The 18,715-nt window shown below is 34.6% G+C and overlaps 2 protein-coding genes across 2 annotated transcripts in view; one reads left to right on the forward strand and one right to left on the reverse strand.

Annotated features, from left to right (window-relative positions):
• LOC113052007 (5-formyltetrahydrofolate cyclo-ligase-like) overlaps window positions 1-1,359 on the reverse strand; it is an 11,774-nt gene extending 10,415 nt beyond the window's left edge. The window contains exon 1 of the mRNA XM_026216246.1: window positions 1,271-1,359. The gene's annotated coding sequence lies outside the window, so the exon portion shown is untranslated. The remainder of the gene's footprint in view (window positions 1-1,270) is intronic.
• Window positions 1,360-1,384: 25 nt separating this feature from the next.
• LOC113052006 (fumarylacetoacetase-like) lies at window positions 1,385-15,904 on the forward strand. Its single transcript, XM_026216244.1, has 14 exons — window positions 1,385-1,572; window positions 2,051-2,161; window positions 2,241-2,362; window positions 2,708-2,757; window positions 4,737-4,827; window positions 6,227-6,324; window positions 7,302-7,354; window positions 8,072-8,171; window positions 11,796-11,926; window positions 14,416-14,491; window positions 14,591-14,637; window positions 15,306-15,407; window positions 15,497-15,614; window positions 15,704-15,904. The coding sequence occupies exons 1-14, from the start codon at window positions 1,408-1,410 to the stop codon at window positions 15,778-15,780; spliced, it is 1,341 nt and encodes a 446-aa protein (XP_026072029.1). The 5' UTR covers window positions 1,385-1,407; the 3' UTR covers window positions 15,781-15,904.
• The last annotated feature ends 2,811 nt before the right edge of the window (window positions 15,905-18,715 follow it).

The following is an 18,715-nucleotide window of genomic DNA, read 5'->3' on the forward strand; positions in this document are numbered from 1 at the left end:
AAAATTTAAAAAAGCAATTTTTTATAAATTTGGTCATGACACATTTTATTTTAAATTATTAAATAGGCAATATATTTTTATAAATAAAACATATAAAAGACATTGTGCACTGTGATCTTTTTGTCCTGTTTTTAATGGCCACTGAGATTAAATAAATATCATAAAATAAATATTTTAAAATTAAGTATCTGCATGTTCTCGGTTCTCTGATGTTGATTAATGGCATGAATGAATAAATACTGTTTAGTAAGTGCTTTATTTTTATTGATATTATTTTAAGATTTTATATTTTAATTCTACATTTTTATGATTTAATTAATTACTAGCTTTTCATTAAACTCACAAACCCTGCCGTTCCTTTACAAACCCCTTTTTGGCAAATCTTTATGTAATGTAACATTTAAAGCACTTCAATGTGATAAATGAGTTAGGTCAAAAGTAATTTAAAGTAATAGTCCTAAATTGTGCAATGGAATAGATTACGTTACTAACTAATTTTTTGTCTCAATCAGGAACCGATTACAATTTGTAAGTTATCAGTCAAATCAGAGAAACAGCTGCGGCTTTTTGTCATCTGTTACCCAACTTCACCTAAGCAAAACCATTTTTTGAAAAAATGCAAAAAATTGTTGAAGGTGGTCTCGTAGCAAAAGCTAACATTATGTAACAATTATTTATTCGCTGTCTACTAGATAGAAAAGCGTATACCAGCTGTTAAAACTACAGTTTATATCTTTAGGGAAGTATTTGAAGTTTATACATTTTTTGTTTTTAATCTGATATTGTGAGTAAGTTAGTCACTGCAAATAATTAATGATTGTAAAATGTTACAGGACTTGCAGATTCAACTCTCTTTTATTTATAAACATGTGTATTAAAGAAATAACGAACAGCAGCAAGGCCTAATATAATTGTCATGAAGGGAAAAGTTATGTTTTTAAAAATGTTTGGTTTCTGACAATTATACCTTAATTCATTCATATTATGATACAATACTTGCCTTTTGAGTGCTGTCAATGATCTTTTACACAATGCATGCATTTGTATGACTTTTGCTTAACCCTTACTTACAGTGGGTATAGAAAATAATCAACCTGCCCCTTTAAAATAATCACATTTTGTTGCTTTGCAGTTTTTTTTATCCAGCTGTATTTACTCACTGCAACTTATAACATCCATTTGAAAGATAAAACACCAACATGGAATATATAGCCTATGTTTATTCAGTTCCTAGAACATTAGGAATGAGTTTAAATAATGGGAACCATACCCTATAAGTGCTGTTCCGCGGTTGCTACTTTTCTGCTGAGTCACGTCGAATAAACGAAGTGTACTTGATGTAGGGAGGATAGAAGCGCGCGTCTCTGATTGGCTGGCCGCTTCGACACGTGAGGCGGTAACTTTCATATGTCTCCAGTGAACATCTGGAAGAGGTTGCTCGCGCTGTTCTTTACTCTGAGGATTGTTTCAGAGTACGACTGCAACTTCAAAATGTCTTTCGTAAAAGTGCAGGAGAAAAGTGACTTTTCTTATCACAACTTGCCTTACGGAGTTTTTTCCACCTCGGATAATGTGAGTGCACGCTTTATTTAGTCCTGGGACTGATAGAATGTTTGGTCCAACTGAATTACCAAAGTCTTGTTATGCAACGAGAGCGTGTTTTAACTTTATAAAAGAGTAAATGATTGTACCTAGAATATTATTTTTACCATCACATTTCTGTGTTGACACAAAGTTTCAAAGGTCAGAATGCACACTGGAAATCTAAAGTAAACCTTCACTGTCAACAAAGCTTTATTGGCTTTTACAATAATGCAAAAATATAATGTACATTAAAAGGTACTATATATATATATATATATTTGTGTGTGTGTGTGTGTGTGTGTGTGTATTTGTGACGTTGAGCTTGTAAAGTCTTTTGGAACATCTATAATCATGCTGGAGAACATTGTGTCATAAAAGCAAATACATTCTAAAAATCCATGCAAAAGTAAAAAAAAGAAAAAAAGAAAGTCATTTCTAACTTAAACCACATATTTGGATAAAACAGCCCAGGCACAGAATCGGCGTTGCTATTGGAGACCTGATTTTGGACCTCAGTGTTATCAAGCATCTTTTCAATGGACCGGCTCTTGGACCCCATCAGGATGTTTTTGAACAGGTGAGCTTCATCAGTGTAGGTTAATTTGAAGTATGATGGAGTCTTCTGCATCCTTATGTTTTTTTCTTCTTCATCAAAGCCCACTCTCAATGCTTTAATGGCTCTGGGTTGTGATGCTTGGAGAGAGGCGAGAAAGTGCCTCCAGATGTTTCTATCTGCGAACGAGTCCACGCTACGTGATGACGCCAGTTTAAGAAGCCGGTAAATGTCCCTCCCACTACATGGATATTTCAGTTCGTTACTGTACGTCTTACTGTATATTATTAAGTATGCACTGTATACTGCCTGTATGTGTAACGGTACACATAATGCAACATTTTAAAATGTATGCATTTATTATTTTTTATTTATCATTATTATTTATTTATTGTTTTTTTGCTTAATATAAATGTATTGCTTTTATTTTTTTTAAAGCAGGAAGCTGAAGAAAAGTTGTAATTATTATTATTTAATTTATTTAAAATTAATTTACTTAATGATTTAAATCTGGAAGCTGAAGAAAAGTTCTTCTGTGTGTGTGTGTGTGTGTGTGTGTGTGATTTCCAGGGCCTTTGTTCAGCAGAGTTCTGCAGTGATGCATCTCCCAGCTGAGATCGGTGAGTGCCACAGTGAAACTCTTTTCTTCAGTATAGATTTAAAGTCAGCATGAAATACCTTTTGCAACAGGTTTAATTCCATGATTGAGATATTTCAGAATAAAAAATGTATGGTGGGACTTAGTTTTATCCATAAAGATTGGATTGGGAGAATTGGTGTTACATGCTGAAGAGCTGAAATATAAGAGGGATTTCTGATGACTGCTGAAAAGCAAAGCTGAGGAGGAGCAGGTTATTACATTTTGATGAAAGATTATAAAGACAATTTGTTTCTCTGGAAGAACATGCACTGATGAATAATACATGCATCAACACTTTCATGTAGAGGAAAGTCATGGTTTTGTCACATAATGATCACTAGAGTGCACTGTTCACTAGCTGTCAGAGCATTCACAAACCCTCTCTCATGCCATCAAAGATTACAGCCTACTGTTTGTGTGCATTATGGGATGTTTTCCTAGGTTTATTCATTACAGCCCTTTTTAGGATAGCATAGATTTTAAAAAGAAATTAAAAAAGAAGTTTAAAAATTATAATTATTAAAAACTTTTCACGTTTTATTAAATTCTTGTCAGTGTTGAATTACCCTTCTAACTTATGCAGTTCATTTAGCATTTGTTATTATTTATAGAATATATGTTATTATTATTTTTTTTAACTTTATAGTTTTTAATACTTAATACTCTTGTAAGAAATGTAAGATTAAAGTATGATACTCTACTATTGATTTAGATTAACAGAATGCTGATCAGATTCAAAATGTATCCGATAATGATGTTATCATATTAATTAAACACTCAATTCTTGATTGGTCTGTCTTGCATTGATTGTGCATATAATTGCATTATATGAGCACGCTTAGTAAATAATGACAGATAGCTGCAGGTGCATGGCCAAGATGAGGCCCTAAAATCAAGTTAAAATCTAGTGATTCTCGAATGAATGTTTCTTTTTTTTAACAAGTTTCTGGATGTGGGAAAGTTGGAAGACCTTGTCAAAGATGGTTTTCATATTGGCTTGATAAAGGAGTTACAGGGATAGTTCAAAAATGCTCATCAAAAATGCTCATCCAAAAATGTTCATTTACCAATAAGAAGTTTGGAATAGTTTGGAATAATATTAATATATTTTTTTTTTCTTCCATTTTTGAAAGGTCTCTTATGCTCACCAAGGCTGCATTTATTTGATAAAAAAAAGACCAGTAATATAGTGAAATATTACAATTTAAAATATATTTTTTTTAAATTTATTCCTGTGATCAAAGCTGTATTTTCAGCATCATTACTCCAGTCTTCGGTGTCACATGATCTTCAGAAATCATTATTCTATCCTGATTCATTGCTCAGTTATTCATAGTTAATATTGGTGCTAAATAATAACTGATGGTTCTTATGAATAGTTTTGCTATATTCAAATAGAAAACAATACTTTTTTATTGTAATAATATTTATTAATATTATTATGTATATTTGATCAAATAAATCCAACATTGGATTTCAAAAACATTCAACAATTTTAATTATTCCAAACTTTTAAATGGTAGTGTATTCATTTTCTGTAAATAAGTTGTTTCTGTAAATGTTGTTCTGTTATTCCAGCTTGCATTACTTTCTTTCTTCCACGAAACACAAAATAAATAATCTGTACTCTCCACTGGGGCTCTGAAATCCCTTTTAGGAACATTGCATCAGATTTTGCATAATTTATGTCAAATGTCACATGAACGATTCAAAACTGAAAATTGAGATTTGAGAGGAACGGCGGAGGTGGCGGTTATCAGTGGACATACAATAAACAGAAGTTTCAGTCGTAAATGTATCATTTATTTTCTCACACAAAGCAAGAGATTAGTTATTGGTGACAGAACTTTCATTTCTGGTTGAGATATTTCTTTAATGTGGTGAACTGAATTATGACAGACACCGGCACACAATAAACCTGAGCAGAAGTCATCTTTTATTCTCCCTTCTCTGCAACAGGCGACTACACAGACTTTTACTCATCGAGAGATCATGCCACCAATGTTGGAATAATGTTCCGTGGAAAAGAAAATGCCTTGATGCCCAACTGGTAAGCGACGCCCTATTAATATTCCTCACCCTCTTAAATACTAACATCCGAAGCAGTTTCAGTTCTTTCATCCGAATCAATTTGAGTTTTAAAGACCCAGCAAAGTTCCTGTGAGTTATTCCCATAAACACTAGCTTTATTCTTTCCTAGCGTACGCCTGTCAGGCTAAATAATGCACCTGCACATTTTCCAGCTCGCTGTGAAAAATCTCTTTTGCAGTAACTGTTCCCTCCAAGACAGAACCGTATTTCTTGTCACATTTTCACTTACAAGGCCCAGAGAGGGAGACATTCGCCCGAAGACAGAACAAGGACTCGTGTGGAAATGAAGAGGGAAGTTTTCTGAAATTTAATTTCAGCAGCTCGCTCGCCTACCTGAAGTTCCCCCCGGCTTAGTCAGTCTGTCACCGAGCCTTTCCGAACGCGTGTCACTTCTTCAGAGAAGAATGAGAATTAGTCTGGAGGAAAATCTATAGTTGATTTACATTGGGCTTGAAGCCACGGGCCAGATCTGGGCTTTTGTGGACTAGGAGTAGGATTTGAAGTGAAACGTTAAAGAAGTGGGTTGCACAGAAGCGTAAATTCGGTCAATATTTACTCACCCTCATGTCGCTCCAAACCTGCATGCTGTTATTTTTCTTCTGTGAAACGCGTATGGAGAATTTTTCAAGAGTCTTTTAAATGCAAAGTGTTTCAGTTCTTTGCTCGAAGAGTATCTAATATAGTGAAATGGATGTTAAATTACTAATGAAAACGATAATTTTGAATGATTATGCATAAAAACCTCTTAAATATCTGGAAATGTATATACAGTACTTTAAAAAACAAGGGCAATGATTTATATTTACCTCCATTGAAAGCATATCATTTAATGAAATGCCTTCATCGTGAATAGATAGAGAACATGTTTTTTTAATGTGATAAATGCTTCATATTTTTATTCCTCTGTAATTAATAATTAAATGATTTGCTGTTTATAAGAGTATGTGGAAGCATAAATGAAAATTATTTAGGCAATCAGTGTGCATTTACTTTAACTTTAAAGTGGAATTTATTTACATATTCATTTGTTTTTCTTTTTTTGTTGATAAATATAAAACAGTGTGTGTGTGTGTGTTATGTAAAATCATTACTGAAAGCTAAATCTTACAGTATTGAAATGTTTTTCCATTAAAGCCATTATTTTTTATCAGCTGTTGTTCTTCATGTCTTCTTTTATGTTCTGGAGAACCAAGCAAGTCTTGCAGGTCTGGATTAGAGGAACAAAAGGAGGAGTAAATAATGAAAGAAATCTCCTTTTTGGATGTCTCAAAGGATGAAAAAGTCCCCCCATCTAAAGCACTGGTAGAAAGGTATGATGTGTTGTGATAAAGGTAATGACATATTATCTTGTGCTGTAGGCTGAGACTGCCAGTGGGGTATCATGGGAGGGCTTCATCTGTGGTGGTCTCTGGAGCACCAATCAGAAGACCTCGAGGACAGATGAGGCCAGACGCAGGTGGATAAACCACAGACTCGTCAACACAAGAAATTATTTTGTTGTATAAGATGTAGAATTTATAAAAACTGTTTATGTTTGATTGTGCTTAAAAGAATAGCTCACCCAAAAATGAATAATTGCTGAAATTGTACTCACCCTCAACCTAAAAGATGAAGATGAGTTTCTTCATCAGAAGAGATTTAGAGAAATGTAGCATTGCGTAATTTGCTCACCAGTGGATCCTCTGCAGTGAATGGGTGCCGTCAGAATGAGAGTCCAAACAGCTGATTAAAACATCACAATAATCCACAAGTAATCCACACCAGCTGTTGTGGATTCTCATTCTGACGGCACCCATTCACTGCAGAGGATCCACTGGTGAGCAAGTGATGCAATGCTGCATTTCTTTAAATCTGTTCTGATGAAGAAACAAACTCATCTACATCTTAAATTGACTGAGGATGAGAACATTTTCAGGAATTTCTTTGTCAACACTTTTTTTTTAATGCAATTACAAAAACAAAATATTAATGGTTCTAAAACAGGCTTTGTTTTCTTTGCAAAATATTTTTAAGAAAATTTTAACAGTTAAGTGCACATTGCAGTATTCTCTGTGTGAATAATGTGTTGTGCATTAACATGTGGCACAGTCAGCACATTAACAAAAAACAATATGTGCACATATTCCACATTTTAATACATTTGCCTTTTTGTGTCGTAGACATCACAGCAATAACAGGCTGATTAATGGCTCCATGTTTCATGAAAAAACTCCATGCAGCTTGAAATGATGAAGCTCTTATGATGTTTTCCTATCCATAAATGATTTGCTCAAATTGGTCAGCAAACCCACATTATTACATCCTCTCTTGAGAACTGATCTGACACGTGTTCAAGTGGCAACTATAAATATAATGCAGATTCAGTCTGTAATGAACTCTGCTGAGAAATCCACCAAAACAGCTATAAATCTGAAATCTATATTTGTCTTTCAGCTCAGCCGCCCATCTTTGGACCTAGCAAGCAGCTAGATATAGAGTTAGAGATGGTGAGTTAGTGTTATGTGATATTAGTTTATTAGCAGAGCATGTTATTGTGAGTTGTTGCTGATTCGGTCCTGTGCAGCGATGATGTAATGAACTAAAGTCTTACATAGATCTAAATCCTTCCCCATTGTTCCTATAAACAAGCACGTAATCTCAAGAGAGTGTCTTTACAAGAAAGGTACTTTCAGTGGACATGTTTCCAAAATTGCACTCAATTTGTCACTTTCTCCTTGCAGTAATGCCTGTTATTCTTCTGCTGTTTATTCTATATAATTTGTTTAGAGCTAAGCGATAAATCTCAATATTTTAGTTGATATCTGAGAAGTTTTGATTTTAATTTTAAACCAAACAGCCATTGTAGCAAATGCTGGATTGCTGGAGATTCAGAATGTTTTAATTAAATGTTTGAAATACTTAACTAATTAAAACAATTTGATCAAATCAATAAAAGTCAAGTTAAAAAATATTGTCACTAAATATCTAATAGTTAAGTTACTAAACATTTAATAATTTTAATTCATATGCAATTATAAAACAATAGAACATTATGATTTTTAGATGCATCAAACCATCTTTGTGGTTTTTACTGTCACTTTTACTTCCTTAAATAAAGTCTACAGTGACTTTGCAATATTCAAAATGCATTAATGTAATTTATTTGTGCAACTGTTAAAGAGATATACTGATATTCCAGATTTAATGTGACATTTGTCTTTCAGGCGTTTTTTGTGGGAAAGGGGAACAAGCTGGGAGAGCCCATCCCAGTGGAGAAGGCTCACGAGCACATCTTCGGCATGGTGCTTATGAACGACTGGAGCGGTGAGAACTAACAATACTCTCGCAAATCATCTAAGATGTTATATCAGATTATATAAGCTATGTATTGCAACACAAGTGTGAAAAAGTGTGAAATTTGAGAGTGAAAGATAAATGGTTGAATTCCACACTTTAGTATTATCATGCATTTATACTGGAATGAAGGACTTTTTTATGAAGTTCACATGTCATTAAACCATATCAAGTACTTTACATCAAATTTTGCACTACCATGCAACATTGCTTTTCATTTGTCTTGTCATGTCCAAACAAACACAGTGAAATATTATTGTAAATCTAAATTTATGAATCATAACACAACTTCGTTTCACTTGAGAGAATTTTAATCATGTCTTGCAAGGTTTCTTTAACTGTTTGGAGAAGCCTGGCACAATGAGTCAGATGTGGCTTGTTTCCCGGTCAGGCAAGAGTGGCATTTCTGAGCAACAACCGCTGTTAATTCATTTTATTAGTCCTCTTTCTCTTCCTAAAACTCTGATGACTCTTTCTTGAGTACACTAAACACATTGCATTTTTATGAGCCGTTGAGCAGACTTGGGAAATGAGAAATACTTTTAATGGTTTGTGCCTATCCAATCAAAAAATGTAAGCGGTCAGAAACCATAAAAATTCAAGAGATGTTTGGAAACCAAAATTGTCAATTTTAAAGGAGGGGTGAAATGCTATTTCATGCATACTGAGTTTTTTACACTGTTAAAGAGTTGGATTCCCATGCTAAACATGGACAAAGTTTCAAAAATTAAGTTGTACGTTTGAAGGAGTATTTCTGTTCCAAAAATACTCCTTCCGGTTTGTCACAAGTTTCGGAGAGTTTTTTTCGAGTATGGGTCTGTGTGACGTTAGATGGAGCGGAATTTCCTTATATGGGTCCTGAGGCACTTCTCCCGGAAGAGCGCGCGCTCCCGTATAGCAGAGCACTGAGAGCACAACAGACTTCACTGATCAGAGCGAGAGCGTCGCGAAATGTCACAAAAGAAGTGTGTTTTTGGTTGCCAGGGCAAGACAACCCTGCACAGATTACCAAAAAAAAACAAAAAAAAAAAACAGAGACCAGTGGATGGAGTTTATTTTTACAGAGCATCAACGGAGTTGTGCAAGTGTTTTTGTTTGTTTCCTGCATTTTGGATTGCACATTGTTTATTTCTTAAGGATAATGCAGTCCCAACGAAAAAGTAAAACTGCTTCAAATATCTCTGTGTTGTTAACTTAGCTATCGGCGCGTAAGCACATCAAGTAAACAACATGCGATGTTGTTATCAAACTGCACTTTCCACATGTACAGCTTAAAAAAAAAAAAAAAAAAGACGACATAAAGTGGAACTTAGTCATTTTCCAAAACCGCTAAGAAAATATATACAGTTTCAGTACATACCACATAGCATACCGCCTTTGCTGCTGCTGCTCTTGTTAAATTTCAGCCTCTGGATCTGTGTCACAGCTTCCACATGCTCTCAACTCAAAAGCCTACTGGCGCTCGTGATTCTTTAGCTCCGCCCACACGTCACGCCTCCAGCCGGTCGTGTTTTTACGGGAAAAATCGGTACAGACTATCTTTCTCTTATAAATATAATAAAAATAAAGACTTTTTGGAGTTATGAAGGATGCAGTACTACTCTATAGGTACTCAAGATTAACAGGATATTGAGTGAAAACGAGCATTTCACCCCCCCTTTAAGGATTTTTCACTCATGTTTGTATACTTTTGTTTGCTTTTTAACCTAAATGCATGTGCATTATTTTATATATGCATTATTGTATTGCTCTGCTCTGCTTCAAAACTTGCGAGAAATATTATATCAAATATTTACAAATAAACTTGTTCACAGCAAATTGCATCAGTAAGTTCTAATGCGTTTTTGTTGGTAATATAAAAATTTATAGTTGCAGTTTAAAAATATACTATTTTGCCCAATATTTTTCTGCTTATTTTAGGGATGCAACATCTAATTGATAAAATCGATAATAATCTATAATCAAAATAATTGACAATGAATGTCATTATCGATTAGTCGAGTCTACCCACCACACATAGAAAACCTTCTCCAGTCACGTAAAATTACAACAATGATTAATGCATAACTCTGGTGGAAATGCATCTTAAAAAAGTGGATGAAACAGATTAAGCTGCTACGGGAAAGATGCGTGATCCAAGCTGCCCGAAACATGAGTGCTTTATTTGAAACTTCAAGCTAATACATTAGCATAGTTGCACACAATGTACGACGTTTCTTACATTTACAGAATAAGGAAATTACAGTAACTAAATAGGAATTAGTCTGAAAAATAATCTGCAAACTAATTGATTATCAAAATAATCATTAGTTGTAGTCCTAGTTTATTTACTTTTGTACTCTGTATTTTATTTTTGCCATTATTTTTCACATACTTTTCTCCTCCAAAGCTCCTTAGGTCCTCACCAGAAGCGAGTCCCAGTTCTCATTTGAAACACGTTCCTCAGAAATGCTGCATGTCTTCTAGCGAGAGTCTGTCACAATTATGCAGAGGGTAGATATCTGTGTGTTATATCTTGTGCTGTTTGGAACAGTTCATGCAGAGCGATGACGTCTTGATGGTGTGTAGTGACTTCTCTCTGGCATCTTTTCTGCATAAAGTTACGAAAAAATATCTGATGCATCAGTCTAGATGATATTTCTTGATAAATTAATGAATTTGAGACGCAATTAATAAATAGGGAAATGAGACGGATAAAGAATATCAATGCTGTGAGGCTGCAGACTTCAAGAAAACTTCCAGCTTCAAATTCAATAATCTCGCAGAATGTGACTGAATTTATTTGTCTGGACAAAAGCTTTATTGGGCTTATTTTGCAAGCAAATTTTGTTTTGGAAAATCTCATTATATTGCACTCTAAGGTTTATTATGGTTAAGTGTGAGATTTTACACTGCAGCAAATTATTCCTTAAATGAATCAAATTGTACAGTTTATCTCTAAGATAAGGCAACTTCATAGTTAGCATTTTGAGGGATCATATGAACACTTAAACTACACAAGCTGATCCACAATGTTCAACGATACCCTTTTTTTTTTAAATCAAACTGTTCGGCAGCATTGCAAGTGTGACAGACAAAGTGAGAGAAGTAGTATATATTATATCATTATATATTTATATAAAAAGATTAATTAATTACCAGAATACATCAATAAAACTAGTTTTTAATTTGAAATGTGGTCAGAATCCATGTGTATTATGTATGTTTATGCTCATTGGAGTTTTAGAATGTTGTGTCTTTAATGGAACGTTCCATCTTAAGGCGGGTCACTAGGATTTGGAACACAGCCTGTTTGTGCATGAGTGGTGATGTGTGCAGTGAATAACTAATTTGAAGAAACTGATTGAATTTAGGCAACGAAGAGGAAATAGCACAGGTAATGATCCATCCTTGCCCAGATTCAGGCAAGCAGCAGAAGAGATAAAGTTTAAAGAGAGTTTAAATGCATCTAATTGTTCAGGACTCGTGCATTTACACTGTGTTCAGCTGGGTAAATGTTTTAAAGAAAGTTTGTAGCCCCCGCAAAACTCACTGCCACAATGCCAGTGCATGATCCGTATAGGTTATAGTGTGTTTTTCTCTTGTATGTTGCAGCTCGGGATATCCAGGCTTGGGAATATGTACCATTAGGTCCGTTCCTGGGCAAGAATTTTGGGACCACTATCTCGCCCTGGGTCGTTCCCATGGAGGCACTGATGCCCTTTGTCGAGCCCAATCCGGTCCAGGTAAATTGGGTTGATTTCGTAGTGTAATAGTGTGAATATTTTGGGAATGGGATGACAATATAAATGTACACAGTCATCTATTACTGCATTCCTAATGGGTTGAATATAGCTGCTTGCACAATACATAGGCATCTGCTTTCACCTGTTGATCAGTAACAGTCTATATTGGATATTTTATAGTTTCCTTTTTATTTTAAGATCATACTATATGTAATGCCTTCCAGTCGCTATATGTTATGTCTTAAAAGACCTTATTTTTCAGGTTTTGACCATTTGCACTCTGCATTTGGTGGGATTTTAACTTAATTTAAGATTGTATTCTAACATTTCACAGGGACAGGTTATGGTAAATTATGAAAAAAAAAACTATTTGAGAGCCCTTTCTTTTTAAATGCACAAGATGAATATTTATCCATATAATATTTATTTTTTAAGCCATAATCATGCCTACCTTTGGTAGAAGTTCTTTGGTGCCTTTAAATCATTGCCTGCATATGCTTTGGACGGAGTATCCAATTAGCACCAGGAGTGGCCATTGCGGACTCATTATCTTTAACAATGATGGTGATAGTTTGAATTTATTCAACTTTACAGTCCTGTTACAGCTCTGTGGAACGGACACTTCATAATCATCACAGGCAGCAGAGTGCAGACTTTGCATATAAGCGGGAAATGAGACGTGCTAAAGACTTTCTTTGAGTAACTGCTTTCCTCTTTCTCTACAATACCCAGTCTCTGTGAGCGAGTGAGACAAAAACACATCTATATTCTCTTTTTGAACATCAATTTCTTGGATCAGTAATTCACAATTGATGGGTCACAGGTCTGTTCTTTCTGATGCTTTAATGCTAATGTTTTTTTTTTTTTTTTTTTTTTCAGGAGTTCAACATGAGTTCTTAGATTTTTGTTAATATTTATTGACTGTAATACTTACTGTGCACGGGCAAAAAAAAAAAAAAATCATAGGTATTAAAAATAATATAATAATGCATAATATATTGAATATTTTAAACGAGTTTTTAAATGTTTTTTTTTTTTTTTTCATTTTGTTTCATTTTTATATATCTATGCAATTTGTATTACTTTTATTTCAGTTTTAGTTTTTATTTATTTTAAATATTGCCTTGGGAACAAGCTGAAATAAATAGTTTTTTGTATTTTAAGTTTTATTTTTTATATTTGTATTTTAAGTAATGTTTTTAAAATTCAAGTAATGAAAATGTTTTTAAATGGTTTTAATTTTAGTTAAATCAAATAACCATAGTTTAATTTGTCAGGTATTGGTAAGGGAGGAACTCAGGTGCAGACAGGGATTCTCAAACAAAGGGTTTATTACAAAAAGGGGAAAACAAAACCCACGAGGGGGAAAACACGGAGCAAGGTAAAGACTAAATAACTAAAACGGGACTGGACTGACAAGATAAACAAGGACTCTAAATACTAACTATAAACACTCACGGTAATACAAGGACTTCAGCGGGTACAGCACAATCTCACACACAATCACGATGTAGGACACAGTTGAGGTACAATCACAATGACAATGAACCGACGCAAGACAGAGCACACTAGGAGATCTAAATAGGGGTACTAATCAAGACACGACAGGTGTTACAGATAGGACAATCAAGACACGACTAGGTTAACAAGGGGGGCGGGGCAAGGGAACGAGACAACACAAGCACATGGCCCAAAGACAAGGCCATGCGCTTGTACACAAAACACGGGTCTGTCATGATCCTGCCTCAAGACTAGGAAAAATCAATGACACGAGGGCAGAATCATGACATAATTTAATTTATGCATTTCAACTCATTTCCATCAATCAGCAACACAAATAATTTATTCTTAATTAGATTTCATTTATATATTTTATTTTCTCACTAATTTTATTTCACGTTAAAATTTTATTTTTAACAATTTTGTTGTAGTATTTCCTATTTTTTTATTTACTAGTTTTAGGTATTGAATACTTTAGCTTGAAAATTAGAAAAACTGAGAAATAAATGAGAACATGATATGTTGTCTTGGCAGCTATCTGAAATAAAATGTTTTAATATTGTATTTTATTTTAAGTAAAGAGAATGTTTTTTGTTTCTTTTCTTAGTTGTAGTAAACAATAATAACCCAGCAAAAAATAAAGATATATATATATATATATATATATATATATATATATATATATATATATATATATATATAATATAAATACAATTAAGGGTCCTCAAAATAAAACTTCTGAAGAGATAAAACTGTTATCTTTATTATCTATTCTGATTGCACATCAACATTTAAATGGCTTTACTACATGCATAACTATGCCGTACCAGCAGCTGTCTGGACTATGTGAACCAGACAATCCTTGACTTCCTGATGCAAATATTGAGTTCAGATGTGCCTTTCTGCCTCCATATGTACTGCCTGAGTATACTTCATTTTTCAGGTTCTGGCTGAGAAGTGTGCTCCGTTTTCTTTAAATTATTTTTCAGGACCCCGTGCCTCTTCCTTACTTGCGTCACGATGACCCGTACACATTCAACATCCACCTCTCTGTCGCTGTGAAAGGTGTGTGTCAGTATCTGTACCAACATCTTTCACTGTGCGTATGCTGCATGTTACAGTGCTCAGTCTTGTTTTCTTCTCGTTTGTTTCTCATCTGTCCAGGTGAGGGGATGCGAGAGGCGGCCACCATTTGCAAGTCCAATTTTAAGGTAAGAGATCGTTTTGCATTTGTTTTGCATCGGCACATTGCTGTTCCAGAAGTAACTCATACTGACAACTCTTACTGTACCCATTTGATTATACATGAGTTTCCCTGAAAAAGCCCCGGTTATGAACCAGATACAGAGCAGGAAAGATAAAGAAAAACAAAGATTGCATGAAGGAATTGCATAAGGCAAAGGTAAACATACTCTACACAAATATGCAGAATGGCTGGCCAACATAGTGCAAGCGTTAGGTCTTACTGGGACAAGAAACAACTAAGTACTACTGATCATTTGGGCCAAATAAAACCCCTACACTTTGAACCCAATAAAGATTATTTTCTGTGCATAAATACACACTCTTGCTGTGTCTATGTGGTCTGTTTGCATCATCGAAATTTGCCCGTTGCAAGTTTAGATTTGCAACTTCACACGATTACCTGATTTGCATAATTCCATTAGTGAATCAGGCACTTAAACAACACAGACTGTGCAGAGCAAATAAACAAAGCTATTCATTCTCAATGCCTTCTGTGTTGGGCTCCTTGTGTTATTCGGTTGAGGGAGAAACCCATTCCGTTTCCACGCTTTCTGTATCGTCACATGCAGAGAAAGCTGTTTTCTTGTTTAGTAACAGACAGCATGTGCTTGTAATGTGTTGTGTGTCTTCTCAGTACATGTACTGGTCCATGAAACAGCAGCTGGCACACCACACAGTCAATGGATGCAACACCAGACCAGGAGATCTGCTGGCATCAGGCACCATCAGCGGACCGGTGCGTGTGTCTCTGTGTGTGTGCATGAGACATCATTCTGCATTGAGCTGTATTATATATGTACTGCTTCTGTGTTTGTGTGCATGAAGGATCCAGAGAGTTTCGGCTCTATGCTGGAGCTCTCATGGCGAGGATCCAAGACTATTGACCTCGGCGATGGAGAGACGAGGACCTTCCTGAAGGACGGGGATGAGGTCACGCTCACAGGTGGGCTTTTAGAGTCAGTGTGTGCATGTTTAGTGTTGGAGAGATGTCAGTTGATGGAAAGGTGATCTCTGTTGTGTGGTTCTGTGCAGGTTATTGTGAGGGCAGGGGTTACAGAGTGGGATTCGGTCTGTGTGAGGGGAAGATCCTTCCTGCCCTGCAACAGTGACGCAGCTCTCTGAATCCCCATCCCTTCTTTAAGACAGACTAAACACAGTATTATGCATTATCTGTTTAAACCTGTTTAGTGGTCTTTTAGAAAATAACAATCTGAATTCACAATCTGGCATATTTCTGAGTCAAAAGAAGGATATTCTGTAAGAATATCATTCATGTAAGGTGGCACTTGATTTTATCGGGATTGTGAAGATTAAATGTCATTAAAAATGAAGGAAAATGTAAAAGAATTTGTTTCTTTAGATAACCTCTGTGATTTTAGGAAGAAATGTCGGTAAAATGTAATGCATCATGTTTATTGGCTTCAATATGCTTGAAAACGGTCATTAATTTCTGCAAGTTTTTCAGAAATGATTTATTTGTGAATTGCTTTGTTATTCTGTGTTACTGAAAAATTATTCAATAAAGTTACTGGTTGCTTTAAAACTGTCTTAAGCCATCCTTTTTTATATTTATTTATTTAATTATGTCCATAAAACATTTGGCCATTCCACGTTGCTGAGCTATTTATTTGATACAATAAAAATGCATCACACATTTTAAGGAATAATAATTTTTGCTTTATAAGTAGTAATGGAATTAACATATATCCCGTTTTATCTCGGAAGGGTTTTTTGTACTGCAGTATATTCTGGGATTGCAATGGATGCAGAATGCATTGCAAAGTTAATAAAACAGCCAAAAAGAATCTATAAGCATTGTGTATTGTATATTATACATGAGCAAAATATATTGTATACCATTATAACTGGATATGTGATAAACAAGATGTTTAATGTCATTGTATTTGAAAGTATTCCTGCAGCAGTGTTTCTTCTTGCAGCTGGAACCAGGCCATCAGATCCTGTCAAACACGTAAATAAAAAAAAAATATTGTTATTTTTGTTTTGTTTTTATTAAGTGAACTCTGCTATTTACCAAATTATCTTTGGTATTTGAAGTATTTATGATATTAATATGCGTGCCATAACAATTAATCATGGGATCACCAGTGTGTTTATGTAAAGGCAGATGGTATGGATACTCTGAGACACATTTAAACTGACAACAAAAATGAAAAATTACATGTATGATATTATGAAATATACCCGTTATAAATGCATTGTTGTGACAGACTCCTCTGCAGTCAGTGGTTTGTGTAGCTGCTAACAGATGGTGCTGAGTGTGTTTCGGCGTGCGGTGGAGTTCACGAGGACCGCCTGTGAGTCATTGAGTCAGCAGAGGTCAGATGGTCCATTCACGACTCCTTCAGCGTAAGTCCGAGTGTGTGAACGTGTGAGTGCTCATGTTGTTTTGCAGACAGCGATAGAAGGATCTCGTTTTCTCTCTTACTGTGTGTTTCTCTCCCTCTGTGATCAGACTTTTATCCATGAATCCTGGCGGCCTCACAGATGGACCTCCAGCGTTTGACCTTCACTTCGAGAAGGAGAAAAGCAGGTGATAAATCTTTGTTTGTGCTACCAATAAAAGTCTGGTGCTGTCAGCTCTGTACATATTTCAGCATGGAATTAAACAGATTAACTAGCAGAAAACTAGTATAAAAAGTCTGGTCTGGTCATTTACTACCATTAAGTGTTGTTATCAGTAACTAAAGCTAGGACTCTTAATGTTTTCGTTAATAAAATAAAACTGAAATAAAATACAAATATTAGATCAAAAGCAAACTTAAAAAAATACAACATTGAAGTATTAAAGTTACTAATATATTATAATAATAAAATAATATATTAATTTGTATTAATCTGTGTAATCTGTGTGAATTCTCAGCTAGCAGCACACAGCCAATTTCAGAGCTTATATATCACTTTATATGGTATATCAACGTTATATTAAACTAATATTTTAAATCATAACATATGATGAGTTAAAATACTGGAAAATCGTATTTTGGCTTGAATTATTCATCATATCATTTTTTTAACAGTGCTATTGGTGAGTTCAAAGTTATTTTAACTATTTAAGACTATTTAAATACATCCTCCTGGTCTTATTATGCAAAATCCATCAGTACCAGTACATGGTTTTTTATTTCTAAAAAGTAAATTTAATGTTGACAATTTTAGGCTATAAAATCCACGTCTAATGGATAAGACACGTGTTGAAATACAGTGTGTACAAACCCCAAAACAAAAACAACAACTTGTGTTATTACTTAATGTTACATTTAGTTTTTTTTTTTATATATAAAATCACATATAATAAATAAATAAATAAATGAGAGCAAATCATTACTGGGTTACACTTGATGAATAATTCAATCCAATTTAACTGAACCCTTGAAAGTGCCGCTTGATCATTTGAAAAATTTATTCTGGAGTAGTAATAATGTCGTAATAATGTCTGCTGTATTTCAAATCAGGACTTCAGTTTATGATGCAGCTCTTGTACTCTGACTCTGCAAACTCTGGCATGAACCAAACCCCCAAAACTAACTATAAGAAAGGGTTTATTATAAAAAATAAAAAAAATTAACATTTACAGCCATTAACCATTTACAATGCAGACCTTGAAAAGGGTTTTGTAAAATGTTGGCCACACTGCCAGGAAAATTATTTATAGTGTTTAAATGAATTGAACAGCAAAGGAAAAGCGGAGATATTCTTGGTCTGATCGATCGCGCTGGGAAATAAATACTTGTGTTGAGAAAAAGGGAGCTTGTGAGCGCTGCTTCCTCTGAGTGTTTGAAATAAAAGAGGGAGTGATGCAAGAATGAAGGTGATCACAACACGACCAGAATTGCTGTCAAGCTCCTCAATTCTGATTTCTTTGAATTGACAGCACATCAAATTTGTCTCTGCAATGCTTTTTGCCACAACCTCCACATGAGGAAAGTTGAAGAACAAATACATCTGGTTGCAGAGATAAAACCTTCTTGACAGGTAAAGGACTTGATATGCTCTGTAGACGTCAGACTTTTGATTCGTAGT

Source organism: Carassius auratus, chromosome 32 (genome assembly GCF_003368295.1).
Source record: "Carassius auratus strain Wakin chromosome 32, ASM336829v1, whole genome shotgun sequence".
Lineage (NCBI taxonomy): Eukaryota > Metazoa > Chordata > Actinopteri > Cypriniformes > Cyprinidae > Carassius > Carassius auratus.

Excerpts from the sequence above, each read along its gene's own strand:
- LOC113052006 (XM_026216244.1), top strand. The coding sequence starts at position 1,408 with ATGTCTCCAGTGAACATCTGGAAGAGGTTGCTCGCGCTGTTCTTTACT. Across the intron at positions 8,172-11,795 it reads GCTTATGAACGACTGGAGCG|CTCGGGATATCCAGGCTTGG; the intron begins GTGAGAACTAAC and ends TGTATGTTGCAG. Across the intron at positions 15,615-15,703 it reads GGATGAGGTCACGCTCACAG|GTTATTGTGAGGGCAGGGGT; the intron begins GTGGGCTTTTAG and ends GGTTCTGTGCAG.